General features: G+C 43.0%; 1 protein-coding gene across 15 annotated transcripts in view; it reads left to right on the top strand.

Moving 5' to 3' along the window:
• Positions 1 to 12,712, top strand: part of KCNMA1 (potassium calcium-activated channel subfamily M alpha 1) — a 773,076-nt gene that overhangs the window by 723,240 nt on the left and 37,124 nt on the right. For 9 of the 15 annotated variants that reach the window (XM_061405429.1, XM_061405431.1, XM_061405423.1 and 6 more), the window contains 2 exons: positions 6,707 to 6,820; positions 11,462 to 11,592. In XM_061405429.1, the coding sequence (XP_061261413.1) occupies positions 6,707 to 6,820; positions 11,462 to 11,592 (245 nt within the window). Of the gene's footprint in view, positions 1 to 6,706; positions 6,821 to 7,602; positions 7,684 to 11,461; positions 11,593 to 12,712 lie in introns of all 15 variants that reach the window. The other 6 variants (XR_009734238.1, XM_061405428.1, XM_061405415.1 and 3 more) reach the window with 1 other exon arrangement.

The following is a 12,712-nucleotide window of genomic DNA, read 5'->3' as shown; positions in this document are numbered from 1 at the left end:
AGTTCACCCAGACTCATGTCCATCGAGTCAGTGATGCCATCCATCCAGCCATCTCATCCTCTGTCATCCCCTTCTCCTCCTGCCCCCAATCCCTCCCAGCATCAGAGTCTTTTCCAGTGAGTCAACTCTTCGCATGAGGCGGCCAAAGTACTGGAGTTTCAGCTTTAGCATCATTCCTTCCAAAGAAATCCCAGGGCTGATCTCCTTCCAAATGGACTGGTTGGATCTCCTTGCAGTCCAAGGGACTCTCAAGAGTCTTCTCCAACACCACAGTTCAAAAGCATCAATTCTTTGGCGCTCAGCTTTCTTCACAGTCCAACTCTCACATCCATACATGACCACTGGAAAAACCATAGCCTTGACTAGACGAACCTTTGTTGACAAAGTAATGTCTCTGCTTTTCAATATGCTCTCTAGGTTGGTCATAACTTTCCTTCCAAGGAGTAAGCATCTTTTAATTTCATGGCTGCAGTCACCATCTGCAGTGATTTTGGAGCCCCAAAAATAAAGTCTGACACTGTTTCCACTGTTTCCCCATCTATTTCCCATGAGGTGATGGGACCGGATGCCATGATCTTCATTTTCTGAAGTTGAGCTTTAAGCCAACTTTTTCACTGTCCACTTTCACTTTCATCAGGAGACTTTTTAGTTCCTCCTCACTTTCTGCCATAAGGGTGGTGTCATCTGCATATCTGAGGTTATTGCTATTTCTCCCAGCAATCTGGATTCCAGCTTGTGTGTCTTCCAGTCCAGCATTTCTCATGATGTACTCTGCATATAAGTTGAATAAGCAGGGTGACAATATACAGCCTTGACGTACTCCTTTTCCTATTTGGAACCAGTCTGTTGAATAACCAGTCATAAAAAGAACATCAAGTACTACAGATTTTGTTGAGCTGAACCCAGCAGTGGTGTATGTGATTGAGAACACAAATGTTGGAAAAGAATGTAGAGAGTAGTGAAAACCATTTCAAAAGCCCAAGAAGCAAAATAGGAAAGTTCATGTCCTTAAATAAATAGAGGAAGTGGAAATTAAGTCTAGAAAACAAGACTCCAGAGACCTTGCAGTTGCTGTAATGAATTAAGAAGCTTTCTTTCATGAGACTGGACACCAGTCTTTCAACATACTAAAAAAAATCTTAGCCATCTGATATCCAAAATACTCCTTCCTTAAATATTTTAGGCTGTATTTTTAATCACTGAGTTGATCTGATTATTTCTACTAAAATATGTTCACACTACTAATACCTTCCCATTAATTTTTCATGATTTTCTCAATGTGAACATTCTTTTTAAAAAATCTCTACCAAAAGCTACCTTAGTTCTTTAGCCATAGGGAAGGGGGAAGCAATGAAAGCTGTTCCTTGCTACAGATATTTTCTATGTACTTGGTAAAATATTAACCTTGGTAGTCAACATTTTAAAGTTTTCCCTTCATTCCAGACATTGTACTAGATGTTTTGAACATACTATTTCATCTTATTCTCACAACTGCCCTGTATAAGAGGTAATTCCAATTTAGACAAAGATACAGAGGTTCGGAAAGTCTGTGCCATGTGTGTGGTTATGTTTCTTATCAGTAGATGAGCCAGAATTTAAACCTAAGTCATCCGACTCCAATGCACACGCTCTTAACTATTCCACTCCATTTCTTCTCTGTGAGCCAGGCAACTTGTAGACAGTCTGGGATGCTTAAATATATAGAAAATTCAGGCTTTAACCTAAAGTTCCTCTACAGCATATGGAGTAAGCTTGCTTGGCAGAGGGCAATGTTGGGCCCATTTCTGCCTGATGTCAAAGGAGTAGAACAAGTAATATAAGCCCATCATATCTGCACCTGCAGATTGAAATGGGGCAGGGCTTTCAATGTAAGGAGATCAGGTAGTCTTTAAAGTTATCTTTGGCCCAGAACCTGCCTCTCATGTCCACACTCAACAGAGAGAAATGGGAACACATCTAAAGAACCAGGAGGCCGTCTTGGTAAGAGCTTGGGCTGCGGCTGTGTTTACTTAACTTGAATCTTTTCCTGATTGAGAACTTTTCATTCTATCCATCCAATGCCAACATTCCTCATCATCTCTTCTGGCAAAATGAGCGTGTTTCTAAAATTAAGTTCCTGAGTGTTAGTTCAACTAACGGAAGGAGCATTTCCCAGTTTCACTATCCTCTAGTTGTAGATCAGGGTCCCTGGAGGATACTCCATGTGCAAGGACTTTCACATGCAGGACCAGAGCACTGCTTTATGTAGAGGGCTTTAAAGTTCAACCAAAGATGTTATCCACTGCAGCAAACAAGGGATTGAGGAGCAAGACAATCAGAGAACTGGATACAATTTAGACTTGCCCCTTTATCAACAGCTGCTGTGATGAATAGGGTAGCTGCCAACAAATGATACCAAAGGCCGAATTCACTCATCCCCTTGGAAGGAAAGTGCCTGATTTTCTATTCTTTTCAAGGTCACTTCAGGAATCTGGGTCAATCCTGCTATTTCAAGCCACAATTTTCCTGTATTAGAATCTCTAAGAAAGAAACAATGCTAATACATTCTGTTCCTCTTTAACACAACTCTCCAGGAAGGGTTAAAAAAACAATTAAATAAAATCTATTTCTTTTGTCTTTGCCCCTTGCTTGTAAAAACGTGTGGCTATAAAAGTAGCAAATAATAAGTGACATTATCATTGCTGAAGTTTTCTTTCCAACAAAAGCACCTCGTTCTTGGGGTCACGTGTAGGAGAGAAAAAGACCTTTAATGGAGAGATGTCTTTGGCCATCCACCATAGTTTGTCAGTTGCAGATGCTAATGGAACCAGGCTTGGTGACTGAAGGGGAAAATGGAATATGAAAGCAAAATGCAAGAAGCCTAAGAGGCAAGCATGTCATTTCTAAATGAAGGTTTCATGCAAAGGAATTGAGTCTTTTCACAGCTGAAAATGGAATCTTTAAATAAGATAAAATAAAAGGATGCTTTGGTTTGTTGCAGGTTCTGTAATGAAATACAGTTTTCCTAATACCGTGTGACCTGCATTTCTCCCTGTTTTATGGGTGCTATTCCTTGATGTACAAACCCGTATTTTCTCAAGTCAGCATTTGTTGATGGATGTCAAAATACAGGCCATGTATTATGCATATAGCATTACCGATTTAAGGTGTTTACTTGTCAAGTTGAAGAAATTCAAAAACGTCACATCCACTGAATCTGCACAGCTGTCATTTGCAGTTTTTCATGCTTTTGAATGAAACTTCTGATGAAAACAGTTTAGTTTTCCCCTTCACTATTCTAGGGGAAGAAAACAGGTAGCATTTCAATTGCATGTTCTTGGCTATGTGCATGGCTGAAAACACACACTTTCCAAAGCTTAGAAAGATGGACCTTATATTGTCATTCAAAATTACTTACCTATGCACAGTGTATCAATATAAAGAGTAAAATTAAGTGCAATCAGGGAGTGAATGGTGAGTGGAACATTTTTTCTTTCTTTCTGAAAGTATGGCACTCAGTTGGATGATATTTATATACAGGAGAGCAGAAAATAGTAAAACTCTTTTATATTTTTCTGGCATCTCATGCAGGATGTGCTTCCAAAACAACAGGCAATTACATGCACTTGTCATTTCATTTCTGGTGGATAAAGATTTACACATATCTTAATGCCAAAATCAACCCACTCTTGTCACATTCCCGAGTAAGTAAGGAACCGGGTCACATCATCTTTGAAATTTTGTTCTTGGAAAATTAGCAAGTGACTTTGTAATTCCCTAATTCATCGATAAGCCCAGGTAGCCATCCGCCAAAGGCAGAGAAGATAAAGTGAATGTGAACCTCTGTTGGCCTGTTCTATAAGGCGGAGGCGGAAGTAGGGCACGGCGGCCAGCACAGTGCCGGTGCTGCTGCTTGCCACATGCTTCACTTGGTAAAATTAATTTTCACCAAATGAGTGTATGAAGAAAATAAATGTCTCATGTCTGTATGGCTACGTACATCCTTAAAGGGGCAGCCATTTGGCCTAGCTGGGATGCTTTCCCACCTTCCCTCAATTGAAGATATGGTTGGGCCAAACTCATTCTAATATGTATTGAGATTTCGGTCTGAAACCCAAAAAAGCCAAAACTGCAAAAATCAGAAACCACGTAGGCTACTCTCTGGTTTACTGTGCCCACATCTACGTTCTACCATGTGAAGTCTGTGTCACACTGGGAAGTTCAAGTGTCCACTCTAAATAGGTAGCATATGCATCAATCAAGACTATTTCAGTTGCAAGTAAAGCCTTCAGTATGGCTTAGACAGAAGGGGGAAATATACATATATATAGTGTATGTGTGCGCAGATGCTCAGTCATGTCCGACTCTTTGCAACCGTACCCTGCCAGTGAACTGTACCCTGCCAATTCTCCTCTACCTTTGGGATTCTCCCAGCAAGAATACTGGAGTAGGTTGCCATTTCCTCCTCCAGAGGGTCATCCTGACCAGGGATCAAACCTACAGCTCTTGCATTGGCAGGGGAATTCTTTACCATTTGTGCCACCTGGGAAGCTGTGTATATGTGTATATATGTTAATATTTAATACATAATACAAAGTACATAAATATACACATATAAAATATCATTGTTTAACCCAGCATTTTAAAAAACTAAGATCGCAGCGTCTGGTCCCATTGCTTCAGGGCAAATAGAAGAGGAAAAAGTGGAAGCAGTGACAGTTTATTTTCTTGGGATCCAAAATCACTGGACGATGACTGTAGCCATGAGATTAAAAAACACTTGCTCCTTAGAAGGAAAGCTATGACAAACCTATACAGCATATTAAAAACAGAGACATCACTTTTCTGACAAAGGTTTGTATAATCAAAGCTATAGTTTTTTCAGTCTTCATGTATAGATGTTGGAGCATATAGAAGGCTGAGTGCCAAACAATTGATGCTTTCAAACTGTAGTGGGTGAAGAAGACTCTTGAAAGTCTCTTGGACAACAAGAGATCAAACCAGTCAACCCTAAAGGAAATCATCCCTGAATATTCTTTGGCAGGATTTATGCTGAAGCTGAAGCTCCAATACTTAGGCCACCTGATGTGAAGAGTTGACTCATTGGAAAAGACCGTGATGCTGGGAAAGATTGAAGGCAAAAGGAGAAGGGGGCAGCAGAGAATGAAATGGTTAGATAGCATGACTGACTCAGTGGACATGAATTTTGAGCAAACTCCAGAAGACAGTGGAGGACAGGGAAGCCTGGTGTGCTACAGTCCACGGGGTCACAAAGAGTCAGACATGACTTAGTGACTGAACAACAAAAACAATCTCATTATTATGTATATAATATATATGAAATCTATATATATTATGCATTTTATATTATAATATCATTTATAAATGTATAAAATCTCATGTAGTAAAGAAATCCTGAGATCAGTTGGTTTTGGTTCTAGGGCTGGTTAATTCAGGCAGTAGGGAAAATTATTCCTGTCCTTCAAACTTTCTATCATTGGCTTCAGCCAGCTCATTAAGCTGGCTTGTCTTTGGCTAGTTCCCACCCAAGTTACAAGATGGCTGCTACAGTTCCACTCACTACAGGCACAGAAGCAATGCCCAGTGGATAAAAGAGAATCTCTTCTCATACGATTCTTTTTAAAGGCAAAGAAAGACTTCCCAAAGGCCCCAGGCAGATTTCCTCCCACTTTCTCTTGGCTAGAACCCGGGTGTAAGTCACTCACTGGCAAGAGAATAAGTAATCAATTGGTTTAAGATAACAGTCAGGATGGGTTAGGATATGCTGTGGTAACAACAACAGCACAAAAATCAACAAAACAAATCTCAGTGGCTTAAAGCAGCAGAGATTGATTTTTCACTCAGAATGCTTTGTGTGTCTGGGTTATTTTCCAAGGCTGCGGCCCAGCCTGCATCGCCATGGTAACCCATGCTCTCACTGTTGCCACAGCCTGGGAGAGGGATGGCAAGTCAAATACTTATACCGGAAGTGATGCTATGCATTCTTCTGTTTGCTTTTCATGGGCCAGAGCATTTCCTATGTCACATGGTCATGTCTAACTTCTCAGAAGCATGGAGGCGCAATCTGTGTGGAGGGAGCAGAAATCTGTGAACAAAATCAATAACTGGTGTAAAGACTGGTTTTTAGGGATCTGTCAGTGTGGGTTAGAATTATTTATAATACGATAACCCTGTATGAGAGACAGCAAAAGAGACACAGATGTATAGAACAGTCTTTTGGACTCTGTGGGAGAGGGAGAGGGTGGGATGAATTGGGAGAATGGCATTGAAACATGTATAATATCATATGTGAAACGAATTGCCAGTCCAGGTTCAATGCATGATACAGGATGCTTGGGGCTGGTGCACTGGGATGACCCAGAGGGATGGTACGGGGAGGGAGCGGGGAGAGGGATTCAGGATGGGGAACATGTGTATACCCGTGGTGGATTCATGTTGATGTATGGCAAAACCAATACAATATTGTAAAATAATTAGCCTCCAATTAAAATAAATAAATTTATATTTTAAAAAAAGAATTATTTATAATAGTCTCACACTTTGTTCTTTTGAAAACAACTCATTAGAGTTTATCCTGGAAGTGTTAATTTTTGACCTATAAATAATGCTTTTTTTTTTTTTTACTGTGTATATACACTGTACTCTCATTATTTCCAAGTTTTGCACGTTTTTTATTTTTTTCCTTCCTCTCTTTCCTTCCCACTAGGGTTCACACCTCCAGGAATGGACCGATCCTCACCAGATAACAGCCCGGTACATGGGATGTTACGCCAGCCCTCCATCACGACTGGGGTCAACATCCCCATCATCACTGAACTAGGTAGGAGTGAACGTCAGCTTTGGGTGGATTTTTTTGGTCCTCTCTTCCAACCATGCAGGATATGAGGAGTTTGGCCTGTCTCTTAGCTCTCTTACTGTGGTAGGCTCTAATGGTGTATTTTTTGGGGGGAGAAGGGGAAAATTGGAGAAGAGTATGAGTAGAAATATGGCAGATGACCCAGAGGAAAACTGATCTATCTTTCCTCTGAGATGAATAGACAGTTTCCTGCATGCTGGTCACTGTTTGCAAAGGGTCATGAGATGATGGGTTGGAGACTGGGGCATACATTCGGGAATGGGGAGGAAGGGAGGATAGGTATAGTCCACGAGTATTTTCCCAGTGATTCTCATTGGAAGCATCTGTGGAAGTTCCCTCCCCTGAGGTACAAAGCCTCAGGTCTAAGCCAATCCCATTTTGAGAACTGCATAGAAACACTGGCCTGATGTGTGATAATTTTACATTTAATCTATTCTAGTTAAACTCTTCAGCTGAAAGGCATTTTCAGTGACTGTCACCCTGGTCCAGAAAAATGACAGGGTTTTGAGGGCCACGATCGTTGACCGGTGGGATCCAGCTTTTAACCTGGCCATGGCATTTCCTGCTATTATTTGTGAATTTGCAAAACTGCTACAAGGTCTCTTCCCTGGAAGATAAACACTAAACTACCTATGGTCCCGGGTCCCTTTACTTCAGAATGCTTTCTCTGTTATTCCCTCACTCTTTTCTTTTTCTGTACTTTCCTCCACTCCCTTTCCCCAACCCTAAATGCTGTATCCAATTAGCTAAACCTGGCAAGTTGCCTTTGGTATCAGTCAATCAGGAAAAAAACAGTGGGACGCACATTCTAATGATAACCGAACTGGGTAAGAAGCACTGTTTTCTTTCACATCAGTATCTCCTTTCGTTTGTGGTTGGTGTTTCCGACTATCACCAGCTTGTTTTTTATTTCACCGGCTGTAGCAGAACGGCTACCCCATGGCACTGCTTTGAATGTGTTTTATTTGTGGCTCTGGTTGGAATCGACTGTCTTGTTCTGGCCTTTCTTAATGATTTTTTCCCCACACAGCATCAGTAAACCTTTGATCACACCCATCTGAGCTGGCAGTTATTTCCAAAGCATCTTTGCTCTAATTCATTTCCTTTAGCCTGGGCCTTCCCGCCCCCCACCCCACCCCCCCGCTATGTGTCCCCCTGCTCCTCCTCCCCCCTCCTCCCTTCTATTCCTCTTCCAACATACTGTCAGTTTGACTGACGTGTCTTCACAACTCTCAGAGGAAGTCAAAGGAGAAATATAAAAATTTTAAGATAAGAAACCTAATACGGTACCTTCCCTGCAGCTGTTTATTTTCCTTTATTCTGACTTTATTTGCCTTTTTTCCCCCACTACTTGGCCCTTTCTCAGAAGCTCTGGTTTCTGAAGCCATAAAAGCAGCAAGTTCCTAGGGGACCCTTTCTTGCTAAAGCCAGGTCTTCAGAAAGGATGCAGAGGATGAGGTTAGCAATCACCAAGGCCCAGCCCTGCACTCTGACCCCCACCCCACTGGCCCAGAGTCCTCTCTGGGAGATTCAGAGAGGACTCATCCAGAAGATGAAGGGCTCTGGTCATGACGGCATTTGTCAAACTTTTCCACAATTCCCTATGACTTGGTTAATAACTCAATGAAAAGCACCCATCAGCAGCAGGTCTCAGAACTAGGGATTGATCTTCTAGACAAAGACAGCAAGTGCTGTTCAGTGGAGGGTGAATTGAGAGGTAGGGAGCACCTGCCTTCAAATGGCTCACAAATGAAACTCACATGCCATTTTCTTGGCCCCAAAATATATTTCAAAATAAGAGAGCAGGCTTTTAACACAGTAATCTTGCTTGCCAGGTGTCTGGAAACAAAGGAATAAATTGTCCACCATTCAGCACTGTATTATTGTCGATGGAGCTATTTTTCAGGACAAATTGACTCAGGTCAAGGAGCAGCACACTATTTTATGTTTCTAACAGTAGGACAGGTGTCTTTTTCATGTTTAGAGAAGTTGGTTAAAAGCCTACGGGTGGATTGCTCTTCTCAGAACCTTAGGTAAGAGACCCAAGGAGCTTGTGTGGCCCAGACCTCTAGGTGGAAAATTCATCCAGACATCTCTGTCTCAGAAAAATTCAGCAGTGTTTCAAAATCATCATTGCCAGGAATTTGTTTGGAATTGATGCACTGCCAGATAACTGGGATATCTTGATTTGCGACGAGTAGAAAAGAAAAGGCTTGATACCCCCAATCTGTCCAACAATTCAAGTATTCAGTCAGCATAATTGAGTATCCTAAAGGCTTCGTCCCTTGCCAGATTTCTTTTATGAACTCAGAGAACCTTCCATGTGTTCACTTCACCTTCACCCTCTGCCTTAAGACCAGTTTTCCTACTGGGCATACCACTTTTGGCAGTTAGACCATCATCCTCTGACTACCTCACCTTCCTTATCCACACAAATATTCACTATCTACCTACTTATTCTGAGATGCCTTTGCATTGCACCAGGACAGGTTCCAAAACAAAAGATGCCAATGTCAAACAAACTCGCTAAACCGGGTAGTCTGTCCCAGTCTTTGTGTACTTGAAGAGTCCCAATTGATGTTAGCAGGTCAAAGGATTCTAGAAGGTCCACATAAAGGAAATTTGTTTGAAGCTCTTTAATCCATTTCTCAGTTGCATTTGATTACCAACTCTTGGGGGTGATTGTTTTCATCTCTTAGCACCCACATAATTATTGTTCTGTGAATTAGGTTTCAGGTAATACTGGCTAAGTAACCCAGAAGGGTGCCTGGGCTTGTGCCCTGGAGTTTTTTCCCAAAGATTTGAATCCCTAACTGGCTGACAGTCTCGTCGTCTGTCAGATCTAGAACCAGACGTTCCCCATCATCTTGAGAAGAGGTAACCAACAGGTCCTTTAGGGAGGGTCCATGCACATGCCCTCCTCAGCTCCGAGTAATTAAAACCGCATCCCTCTGCATCTTGTCCCAAGTTCACATTTTCCCATTCACAAAGCAGTTTAGTCTTCTAAACTAGACCCACAACATACTTCTGGCTTCCACGTGACTCTGGTAGGATCCTTGAGCAAGGCCTTCCTTGAGTCTTCTGAGAGAGGCAGAGGGAGGCTGGGAATTTTCATAATTTCATGAGATCACGAGAAAAGCTACTATTTATCAAGATGCTGAACTGGGCTTACCAAGGAGAATCCCATAGGAACCTCCTAACGGCCTATCAGGAAAGTTGCTAATAGTCCCCCTGTTTTACAGTGAAAGAAACTAAGGTGCAGAATGATAAAATGCTTTGCTCAAGAGACTTAGTGACAAAGCCTGAATCAGAGTTCACTTGTTGAATCCTGGATTTTGCATTTTCTCTAGCCTGTAACTTAAGTGCTGCTAAGACAATGGGGAGCCAGATGTGATAAACTTCGAAAGAACAGAGAGCAAAAATTTTTCCCCATTAGGATCTTTCTCCAGGGAAACAGGATGGTGTCATTTAAAAATAATTCCATGCCCAGCCTTTTATCCTATTATCATTTATTCTGCTTCATACGATAAATAAAAGTTTTTTTAAAAAAAGAAAAGTTCTCTCAAAAATTCCTTTTGGAAAAAAAAAAATAATAACTCTAGAAAAGAGAATCAGCTTTAGAAAGGATTCAGAAAAAGGAAACCTCATCTATTCTTTTCCTAAAAGCATGATAATTATTCCAGAAATCACAAGTGCTCATCTCCTCCCCCACCTCATACCCTCCCCCTCCCCATTACTTGCTCTGCAAAACTGATAATTTCTGAAGCCAAGATGGGAATGGAAATTAATTTGTCATTTAATTTTTAATAAGTTAAAGACATCTCGGTGACACAACCAATCAGTCTGCACGTGCATGCCAGAGGAGGCCTTGAGGAATCCTCAGATGGAAATGAAATACAGCATCAAATGCTGTGTCTGCTTGAGCTGAAGCACATAAAAGATTGAGCTGTTTAGAAGGGGAAAGGGAGAACGTGGGCGTCCCTCTGCAGCTTGGGATGCAGAGCAAGTCTTTGTCAGCCACAGCCCGAGACAGCCAGGGGTACATCCCACCTGGAGTCGCCTTTATACTGAACGGGATCTGCTGGATGTGGGCCTGGCTTCAGGGCTGGACACTACCCAGATCCATGCCTGAGGCATGGTGGTGCCTGAGGGTGGATCCCTTGCTAGTTGTCTTTGCTATGCTCCTAATCTAAATGGCTTTCTTTTCCTTGTGGCTAACCTTCCCATCCCAGCATGGCTACTCATGGCTCCTCATCCTTGAAAGATGTCCATCTCTCAAAGGACTTGGCTACCAAAAAACACTTCAGAGTGTTTTTCATCATGATCCTAAAGCTATACCAAAGAACTGACCAACACCAGTGTACCCTAGCTCCACCAGCTTGCCATGGAGCATATCCACTTGATGTCTCTGCTCTCCAGGTCTGGGAACCTTGAACAAGCACCTCAGAGCAGTCCATTGAGTCCCACCGACCCCTACCCCGAGCTCCATCGACAGCTTCTCCCATGCTTTTCTTTCCTTTCCAGTGACCTCAGTGTTTCTAAACCTCTGACTTTACTGCCCCCATGTAGTTTTTCGAGCTAACTCCTACTTCATACTTTTCCTAGTGAACGATACTAATGTTCAGTTTTTGGACCAAGACGATGACGATGACCCCGACACAGAACTGTACCTCACGCAGCCGTTTGCATGTGGGACAGCGTTCGCCGTCAGTGTCCTGGATTCACTCATGAGCGCAGTAAGTGGGGGACACAGGGATGTGGGGATGGCGTGCCTCCAGTGCATAAGGGGCATGGGCTGGAGCTTGGGCTACACTGGAGAGCAGAGCCATGCAAACGCGCCATCTGGTAGGAGGTGCTGTTGTTGATCTAACTAGTACACAGATAAACACCTGATTATAAATTCTTGAAAGTACAAGGGAGCTTGTGAGTAAATATAGGTGAGCACTTGACCCAGTCTCGAAACTAGAGAAAGAATTCTCCAAAGAAACAGTATCTATTTTATGTCAAGATCTGAACAATGGAGAAGGGAGCTTTTGTGAGGAAGAGTACCCCCCGAAGAAGGACAGCAAAGGGAAAGACCTGCTAGGGAGAAGGGTACCTGCCAGGCTCAAAGGAGATAGGGAAGGCCTGGGTATCAGGACCTGAGGGAGCGAAAGTGGAGGAAAGGCAGAGCTGGACCCATAGGACCTCAAAACCCATCTTCATGTTTTTGGTCTTTTTCTTGACAGCAGTGAAGAGGCGCTGAAGGGTTTTAAGGTGGCAAGTGATGTGATCAGGTTTATGTTTTGTGGGATTGCCCAGGCAGGTGTGTGGAGGGTGGCTTAGGAGGCAAGATGGCCACAGGAAGTCTAAGTAAGGGGCTGTCCTGCCCTGTGGAATAGGATAGAGCCCGCAGAGCTGGAGGGAGGTGGATGCGTCTGAGTGGTGTTTGCCAGCAAAAGCTGTAGGACTTGGGAACAGACTGAATATGAGCAAAAGGCAGAAGAGCACAGAGTGTCAGAATGCCAAGGGGGACTCCTAGGTCACTGTCAGTCATGGAGATGGGGTCCTGGCAGAGGAGTGGTGTGAGGCCAGGCCTGGCCGGGACTCTGGCACAGTGTAGGAGTAGACCGGTGGCAGAGAGAGGATGGTGGGCTGGCCCAGGGATCCAGAGCATCTCCAGTTGCTTTTGTAACTTGATATGCATCAAACGATCAAGGCATTTGTGTTTTCACTTGTGAGACCAGAATCAAATGACAAAAAGGTCCCATCCTGAGACTTCCCTCGTGGTCCAGTGGCTTCGACTCTGGCCTCCCAATGCTGGGGGGGCCTAGGTTCGATTCCTGGTCAGGGGACTAGCTCCCTCATGTCACAGCT

This window comes from Bos javanicus, chromosome 28 (assembly GCF_032452875.1).
Source record: "Bos javanicus breed banteng chromosome 28, ARS-OSU_banteng_1.0, whole genome shotgun sequence".
Classification (NCBI taxonomy): Eukaryota; Metazoa; Chordata; class Mammalia; order Artiodactyla; family Bovidae; genus Bos; species Bos javanicus.
Note: the sequence above shows the minus strand (reverse complement) of the source record. Positions and strands in the feature narration are given on the sequence as shown.